Source organism: Vicia villosa, linkage group LG2 (assembly GCF_029867415.1).
Source record: "Vicia villosa cultivar HV-30 ecotype Madison, WI linkage group LG2, Vvil1.0, whole genome shotgun sequence".
Classification (NCBI taxonomy): domain Eukaryota; kingdom Viridiplantae; phylum Streptophyta; class Magnoliopsida; order Fabales; family Fabaceae; genus Vicia; species Vicia villosa.
The window spans coordinates 57,294,238-57,303,801 of NC_081181.1; the positions used below are offsets into that span (position 1 = coordinate 57,294,238).

Consider the following 9,564-nt stretch of genomic DNA (forward strand, 5'->3'; position numbering starts at 1 on the left):
AAGTTTTGAAAAAGAAAAACAAAAAAAGTATGGAATATGAAGGTTAAGAAAACACTTAGAAAGGGGGGGTTTGAATAAGTGGTTTCTTTTTCGGTTCAATAATATAAAAGTTGACACGGTATTTTTATCCTGGTTCATTATAACTCAACTACTCCAGTCCACCCGCCAAGGTGATTTCGCCTCTCTCAATCGAGGACTTAATCCACTATAATCAACACTGATTACAACTGCACAACCAACTGTCATGACTAACAATACAATGCACAAACCAACTGCTTGTGACTAACAATCTCGCACAAACCAACTGCTTGTGACTAACAACCTCTAAGACTAAACTAGTCCTAGAACTCTTGAGAAATCTGACCCAACTGGTCTCTCAAGCAACTGTTACAAGTTAACAATAATGTTTAAGATTTGCTTCTAAAAAGCTTTAATCACAACTGTGATATTTCACTAAGTGTTTAGTACGAAAACTGTGAACTCAGAATAAAGATAAAGTTCTTCAGCGTAAGAGTTCTTTGTTTGAATATGAGCAGGTGTTCTTGATTTTTGTTTCAGCTCTCTTGTGCTGCGTTATTGTATGCGTGTTATTCTTTTTCCTTTATGTTTTTTTTTGTTCAAATGATCTTCTATTTATAGCGTTTAGAAGATTTCGTCCGATGCTGGATAATAGGTTACCTTAGCCTTTCATGTTTGTGTGTTATCTTGGATAAACTTGCTTTCCACGCTACTTGATACTTGTAACTAAATATGCTTTTAGCCGTTAATAATCATTACGTCCCCAACGATAATCTTTCTTCTATTAGAGTATTTTATCTTTGTGTTTCTTCAAGAAAACTTCTTTTTTTGACTTGTAGAGATAACGTCTATCAGAGTTATGCTTCAGCGGTTGATGCTTAATGAAGCTTCTTCATTAGAACTTCTTCAGCGTGACTGTCTTTCAGCATTTGTATGTAGTTCAAGTTCTAATGGTACTCATTTTGTTTGATCTTCAACATACGATTAGATCTTCTTCTGAAATAAGAGATACATAATTAGAGTATCATATTCACTTATACAAAATTTATTTACTTGTTATCAGCAAAACATTTAGATAAGATTAGAACCAAACTATGTTCTAACAGAATAATGTTGTGTTAATAAGTATGTGATTGGTTTGCAAAATTTGGGATTATGAAGAAGTTTGATTGGAATTTTGTGTTTGAAATTTTGTGAGTTGGTCACTCCTTTAGGTTTGGGCATGTTTTTGTTTCGATTATCCTTAGGAGTTATCCCTTGTTTGTTACCAAGCCACATTACAACCTTGAAAAGTCCTTGTGATTCTTGATTTTGTATTTTCAATACGAGTTTTGGATGACTGCATAATTTAGTCTTTTGTTTGCAAGATTGTTGGATGAGTGACAATACCTCACTTTTGTGTTTTTCATCTACCGATGATTGTGTGCTAGGTGTGACTCATTTTTGAACTAGTTTTGTTTTAGAATGTTTGATATGCTCTTTGTATTTATCATTTGTGTTATGTTTATGTTGTCGTCGTAGATAGTGGTAAGTATTATCTTTGTGTGTACCGTTTTTCATTTGAGCCATACATTTGTCCGTTTTTCAAAACTTGTTGATTCGTGATTTTTGGTTTTTTGCGTTTGTTTCCTTGAGTTAGTTGATTCTTGTTTAGGGACAAACAAGTTTAAGTTTTGGAGAGTTTGATTAGTGCCAAATTATAGTTATTTTTTTATATAGTTTTGCGGCACTTATCTTATCTTTTTCCTCAATTTATACACGTTTTAGTGTATATTACAAAAATACGTATATTTTGTGCATAATCGAATTTTTGATTCATTTATGTACTGTTTGATAGTTTTCTATTCATTTTGTAGGTATTGAGGCGTATTTGGAGCATGAGCAATAAAGTGTCGAAGACACAGATTCAAACACGCAATTTTGAGCAACGGAACCAACTCATCAATGAATAAGGCTCAAAATCAAAGAATAAAAAATCATCAATTTGGTAGATATTTTGTCATTGTTAAATAGGAAATTGAATAAGCTTTCCAACACTTCGAACCGGGCGCAAATCGGAGTTACGGTTCTCAAATTAAGGTCGAAACAGTGCAGAATTTTCTGCTGTTGCTACTAGTATAGTTCGCCCGGCGAATCCAGGCTCGCTCGGCAATAATGCTTGGGCAGAAACACGTTAAAAGGGGCAAAATCACATTTTTAGGTTATGGGTTGGGTAATATTGGTCCCAATTCATCAAACCTTCATTTTTTAGGTAGATTAGCTTAGAAAACAACTTCAGAGCTTGCATACGTATGATCCGGGATGGATTGATCATCAATCGGCGCTGAAAAACCGGGAGATTTTTGGTTCATTTCTCTCCCTCTTTGTGTATTCTCTCTTATTTGGGTTTTGTATATGTATTTACTTTGACCTCGTGTATACTTGTCGCCCATGGCGTTATATTTAAGTTGCTTTACAAATCTTTGTCGATTGTTGTCTTAGATTTTTGCTTTGTGCTTGGGGTTTGGGTTGTTATAGATATATACTGCTCGAATCCTTATCTTAGATGATTATCTGTTAGTTTATGGAGTCTAGAGATAGATTTAGAGCTAACAATCTTTATGGGTGTCAAAGTTTAATGCTTCTGTGTTAGTTGTGTCGGTTGAGAGATCATCAATACAGATAATATGGATGTCTGTTGTGTTGTTGAGGTTGGCTGAGAAATTGTTGCTGAGATGATATAGTAGTTCTCTCTACTTTGGGTTAGAAATAACTTAGGGTGTGAGCGATACTTGATGATAATGATGAGTATTGTAGGTTGAGTATAATCGGTCGATAAGTTTAAGTTTGTGAGAAGTAGATTAGGTGCATGAGGTTTTTCAACAGGAGGCGCAAATGTCTCAGGAAGATAAGGCATCCTAAGTTCAGCAGCTCTTGAACCATTCCATTCTTCAAAAGGCTCAGGTGAGATATCCCCTTTTGTCTTCCAATCTTTGATTTATTTTCTATGACTTGGATGCCAAGTATTAGCAATCCTCTCTCTGAATTCTTTGTTCTCTCTTCAAAAAAGAATCCATCGAATAAGATATTCCTTGGTCTTTTATCCATAGGAAAACCAAATTGACAACGGGATAAAATAGGTCTATAACTGATTCCTCCTTTTATACCAATAAGAGATACATTAGGAAAATCACCACAGCTATCCAGGGTCTTCATCCTACAGAAGTAGTTGTTGGTCCAGACAATATCAGTGTTTGTGAGAGTCATAATCTTTTGAGACCACCTTTGTCCTTCTTGAAGGTCCCAAAAATCATTGGTATTTGGCAAATGAGATATGTAGCTCTTGTATAGAAAAGGGGTACAACACGTGATCATTCTCTTTCCATAGGAATTTCTCAAATGAATGGAATAAAAAGTGTCCCCAAGCAAAGTAGGAACAAGATTTCCTTTCATGAAGACTTTGATTGCATTCATATCAACAAAGTAACATAGTTGTCAATATTTGGGAATAAGAACAATCCATAGACAAGCAGGGCAAAGACAGCTTCAAAGTCATCTGTCATACCCCAAAATTTGCCCATGCTATTTCTCTTGCTCAAATTCAAATCAATACCTAAAGCTCCTAGACACACTCTCCTAAGCAAAGATCAGAGAACTAGGGTTTGGTTTGTTAAAAGGAAACAGTGAATCAATGGCTCCAAGGCATCTCATATGGCTCAATATATCCCACATAATCTCCATGACAAATATCAAGTCTCATCTCAAAGAATTGGTCACTCAATTGTTCAGGAAGTCAACAGTCGACTAAGTTAACCTAAAAGTCAACTGTGATCAAAGTAAAGTCAAAACTCCTGATTTTTTTGTCAAGGTCCTCATATTGAAGTATCATTCACCATTTGATCAAGAATTGACCATGGATCATCAAGGAAAGATAAAAAATCAACAAAACAAAAAGTTTCTAAATTAGGGTTTTTTATAGGAAAAGTCAACTGAACTTTGACCAGCCATAACTCTCACATGGAACATCCAAAATTTTGCATCCAAAGCTCATCTTGAAGGAAATTTGATGCTCTACAAAATTGTGTCTCACATGCCAAGTCTAAAAATGCATCATTTGGGAGATATGGACCAAAACATTATAGGTCCTTTTCAAAAGTCAACAAAAAGTCATTTTTTTTCAAAAGGACACACAAGGAGCATGGAAAATGATTTTGATATGAGACTAAAGACACTGGTTAGAGGACTCTCTAAGGTTTCCAAAAAGTCCACAATCTTGAAAAAATATTGAGATATGAAGAGATGGCACGGTGTACAAGTTCACCTATTATCTGCCTTTGCCATTTTCAGGGTTAACCCCGAAGCTTCCCGCCAACCATATCAGATCAAATTCGAAGCTAAGTGTCTATTTACTTTATTTATTTTTAAATTTCTTTATTCTTTATTTTAGGGTTATAATGTTTGCTTCCGAACCGATAATGCACTCACCCTATTTCTGTTTGCCATTTTTTTCACTTTTTCAGGGTTTGCCAAACACCAAAGCTTCGCATAGTCGGTACCCTAAACCCTAATTATTACTTATGTTAGACTTAATTGTGTATTATTTCTGCTAGTTTCAATTTCCCTCTCCCTCCGCTGGTTTCAATTTCCCTCTCCCGTTATTGCTTTAATTGTTGTGGTTAGTAATTTTAGGGAGTGATAACTTTGAATTGAATCTAGAATCACTTAACTATAAGATAAATATCTGAAACTGATCACGTGATTGGTGCACACACGTACACTTTTGGGGTAACCTCTCTGTTGCCTGTTGCCTGTTGCCTTGTTGCCTGTTGCCTGGTTGCCTGTTGCCTTGTGTTTTTGCAGAATAGCCAGTCCCTCGAATACGAGGATACCTCAGTCATGTTGCCTCGATTAAAGATCATGGTCCCTAATGATGCTGCCTCCGATACACATGATCTCGACCCTTGGAAGTTGCCTACGAAAAGGCTGAGGTATCCTCTGGCCGCCTATGAAAAGGCTGTTCTGGTTCTTCCCTTAGACTACCTGCCTCTCTATGGCATGGGACAATCTTATGTCGAACGAACTCTCGATGACCCTTCAACCTCCAAATGAAAGGCTTCCCGCCCTCTTATGGCATGGATAGACCCTTTCACCCTGAAAGGCTAAAAGAACGCTTTTTAAACTATAAGGTAATTGCCCCTAATTGCTTTGCCTTGCTCTAAAACTTTTTTTCATATTCTTTCTCATAATCCTTCAAAATGGCTACGCTCATTTACGAGCTAAAGTCCATATTCTTTTTCTTCTATATTTCTGAAAACAAAGAGCAAAGCAATTAAGAGCCCATGGAAAACCATGGATGCAAAGGGTGCCTTACACCTTCCCTTTGCATAATTACCCCCCGAACCCTATTTTATTTAAAAGGTTTTTCCTGTTCTTTTAGCCTTTCTGATTTAATTTGGATAAAATAAAAGTCGGTGGCGACTCATGCTTAACCGCGACATTTCGATAAAAAAGTCAGTTTACCGTATTACAGAACTGGCGACTCTGCTGGGGATTTTCGATAAAAGAGGGGTTACCTTAAAAGTTTAGGAATCACTTAAATGTTTTCTATTGTTTGCTTTACTTGTTTTATTTTTTTCAGGGCTGTTTTGGGAAAATTGAAGGACGAATCCTATTCCCGGATTCAAGAACACTTAAGATTAGGAGCGGCATAGTCATGGAGACCCCCCTTGTGCATGCTTCGGGTTGGTCAAAATGAAGTTCGCGCTTGAGTTAGGCCTCCACTGGTTATTGTGTACCTCTCTTGCATGAGAGAGGTTTATGCATGTATCTTTGGGTGCGTCGGAGCTCAAGGACCTTTAGTCACCTTTAACCCATCTTAATTTTTAGGAACGTAGTGGGGGGGCTATTCTTGGTGCGTGCCAAGTTATGGTCGCTACCCGATACTACAGCTCAGATAGGTTTCTTCCTAAAGTATCATTGCGTGGTATGCATGTACCATGTTCGAGGGTGCTTTAGAGGGGGCTGACAATTCTGAGTCACTTGGTAGAACCCGTTGCTAAAATTTCCTTATCCATAGAAATACCCTTGGGAAGGACACCTGATCAGACTCCATGCAAGCCTTAAGCCAAAAATTGTGTGATTTGTGTGACTTATTTGTGTATGTGCATCATGCATACATGCATCATCCATACATAGCATGACTAACCCCTTTCAAGGGATTAAGGGATTGTTAACCATAATTTGTTTTGTAGGTCATGGAAATTAAAAATCGTAAGCCTTTTTGCCTCAGCTTCAAGGGAGTGCCTACACCTTTGAAGATGCTTTGTGACAATGTTTCTGGTGCTCTCGTGCTTTCCGAGTCTCTTAACAAGTTAATCAGCTTGGTACGAACCAAAGTGGATGAAGCACTCCTCAACACCATGATCCGGTTTTATGATCCTCTACTGCATTGCTTTACTTATAGGGACTTCCAGTTGGTTCCTACATTGGAAGAATTCTCCTCCATTTTAGGATTACCAATACTTGATCAGATACCCTACACCAGTGAAGAAGAAACTCCTAAGTTTGAAGATGTTGCTGCTGCATTGCATTTGCCTCGATCAAAAATTAAAAAAGCTTGGGTGAATAAAGGAGAATATACTGGGTTACCGATTGACTTCTTGTATAATCAAGCTGACATTTTGATCAATGCTACAAGTATGGATGCTCTTGAAAAAGTCCTCGCTTGCCTAATCTATGGACAAGTGTTGTTCCCTCGTTATGATAAAATTGTGGATGTGATTGCTCTCAAGAACTTCATTAGTAACAATCCGGTTCCTACTTTATTGGGTGACTTGCTGCATTCCATCAATCATCGATCATCTAAAGGAAAAGGTTGTATTCTCGGATGCGCACCATTATTGCATAAGTGGTTTATTTCGCACTTATCCCGTTCTACGATAAAGAATGAAGAAGGTTTGACTTGGGCTCAAAGAATCATCAAGCTTTCCTACGATGATGTCATTTGGAGTCAAAGGGAGATTGAAGGATCTCATTTATTTGATAGTTGTGGAGATTTCCCGAATGTACCTCTTCTTGGTACTCGAGGGGGAATAACTTATAATCGTATTCTGGCTAGACATCAATTTGGTTTCGCTCTAAAAGACAAGCCTCGTTCCATATATCTTAGTGCAGAAAATTTTGATTATGATTCAGACCCTACTGGAAAAAAGAAGTTGTTCATCAAAGCTTGGTCCAAGGTGAAGAAAATAGGAGTAAGAGTATTAGGATTGAGGAATCACATCCCTTCAGATCTGTATTTTAAATGGGTTTATGATCGAGTGGTTGTGTATGGCATACCATATCCATCTGATACTCCTATAGTTCCAAGGATTACTCCTCCCGTCGTTCATGTGGAAGTGGAACCATATGTACCCGCTCCTAACGAAGACCTTGCTGCCACCATTGCTTGCCTAAGACAAGAAAAAGTTGATTTGGAAAAACGCTTACATAAAGTGGAAGAAGAAAAAGCAATAATGGCGGCCAATGCCAAAGAGCGTGATAGCATGCTTGATTACTTTTCCCGCAAGTGGAAGATTGAAGACTTCATCTCTCCCGATCAGATACAATCATGGGAGCAAGAGATTGATAGACTTGTCCAAGAGAGAAACGAGATGATTAAAGCTCACAAGGAAGAGATTCGAAGTTTGAAGAGAAAGCGCCGACTTGGAGACTGATTTCCTTTATTTCTTTTTATGTTATTTATTTTCAGAAGGCTTTGATGTAACTATAAAAGGCTATAAGACCATAAGTTTCTTTCTTAAAATTAATAATATTTTTATTTTTATTTCCTTTTGATATGTGTTAAAATTCCTTTAATCCCTTGAAAACATTGCATACGCATAAACATATCATTCATAAACATCGCATCACAGGTGTTATAAAAACAAATGCCTCATCTTTCCGCTGTTTATTTCAGTAAGAAAGATGGATCTCGAACAATCTGTCAAGAATCTCCAAGCTCAGAACGCTGAATTTCAAGCCTTGATCCTGAAATTGTCCAAGGGGCAAGATGAACTGAAAGCTCTCCTGACTAAGAAGACTAAGGCTAAGAAACCCAAAGGAGTGATCAACATGGGAAGAAGGTTCAAAGGTCGTCCTAAGAAGGTCGAAGAAGCTGAAATTCCTAAGGATGAGGAAGAAGAAGAGCATGATGGCGACGCTGAAAGTAATGTGGGCTCTGATGGTCAAGGTGAGGAAGAAGAAGAGGATCCTCAAGACGAGGATGAAGCTGAGGAAAAGTATAGGCTACTAGAAGAGCGTCTGAGAAGCGTGGAAATTCAAAAGGTACCTGGGCTGGATTTTGAGGAGCTGGGACTCATTCCTGGGGTCGTTATCCCTCCAAAATTCAAAACTCCCGCCTTTGCTAAATATGATGGGGTCTCTTGCCCCAAGATGCACTTGAGGTCTTATGTAAGGAAGATTCAGCCTCACACTGCTGATAAGAGGCTCTGGATCCATTTCTTTCAAGAAAGCTTATCTGGAACTCAACTCGAATGGTACTATCAACTGGAAAGTACTAACATCCGTACCTGGGAAGATTTGGTTGTTGCCTTTTACCAACAATATCAATACAATTCTGATCTTGCACCAACTCGCATGCAACTACAAAGCATGTCTATGGGACCTAAGGAAAGTTTCAAGGAGTATGCTCAAAAGTGGAGAGATCTAGCTGGGAGAGTCCAACCTTCCTTGACTGATAGGGAGTTTGTGGACATGTTCATGGGCACGCTAACTGGGTCGTTCTATAGTCACTTGCTGGGTAGCTCCTCGTCTGGGTTTACTGATCTTATCTTGACTGGAGAACGTGTCGAGAATGGCATTCGAAATGGGAAGATTCAAGTGGGCGCATCTTCTGGTACTACAAAGAAGCCATATCATGGAAAAAACGAGTCTAATGCTGTCCACAGTCAGAGGGGCCGTAATAAGAATGATCATAACCAATCTGTTGGAGCTGTCCTCATCTCTACTCCAACATCTCAACAAGCTCCTAGACAAGAGTATCAACGCAAGACTGATAGACCAAGGAGACAATACACCCCGATCAACATGCCTTTGTCTCAAGCCTTACAACATCTATTGAAGGCTAAACTGGTCATCCTGAAGGATCCTCCAAAGTTTGTCAACACTGCTAGTCCAACTTATGATCCCAAGGCTACATGTGCTTACCATTCCAATGCTCCTGGACACCATGCAGACAATTGTTGGGCCTTGAGAAACAAAGTCCAAGACATGATAGAAGCTGGCGAAATCGAGTTTGACGCCCCAGAAACTCCTAATGTCATCACTGCTCCTATGCCAAAGCATGACAAGACTGTTAATGCTATCATGGACACCATCCATGTTTATGTTGTAAGAGATCTGTCAACACCTCTCCCTGACATCAAAAAGAAGCTGTTGCGAGCTGGTTTATTTCCAGGTTGCGACCCAGGTTGCGACCCAGGTTGTTATTACTATGCATCCCTACCTAATGGTTGTGAGAATCTGAAAAGAGGTATCCAAGGCTGGATGGATCGTGGCACTATCAGA

General features: G+C 38.5%; 1 protein-coding gene across 1 annotated transcript; it reads left to right on the forward strand.

The window, feature by feature from the left end:
* The first annotated feature begins 6,251 nt into the window (after positions 1-6,251).
* Positions 6,252-7,757, forward strand: LOC131649102 (uncharacterized). Its single transcript, XM_058918847.1, has 3 exons — positions 6,252-6,870; positions 6,952-7,564; positions 7,748-7,757. Exons 1-3 carry the CDS (start codon positions 6,252-6,254, stop codon positions 7,755-7,757), a joined length of 1,242 nt encoding a protein of 413 aa, XP_058774830.1.
* Positions 7,758-9,564: the final 1,807 nt, after the last annotated feature.

What these genes read in the sequence shown, in the direction of transcription:
- LOC131649102 (XM_058918847.1), top strand. Translation starts at nt 6,252, where the DNA reads ATGGAAATTAAAAATCGTAAGCCTTTTTGCCTCAGCTTCAAGGGAGTG. An exon ending in TCGATCATCTAAAGGAAAAG is followed by an intron (nt 6,871 to 6,951) that starts GTTGTATTCTCG and finishes AGAATGAAGAAG; the next exon opens with GTTTGACTTGGGCTCAAAGA.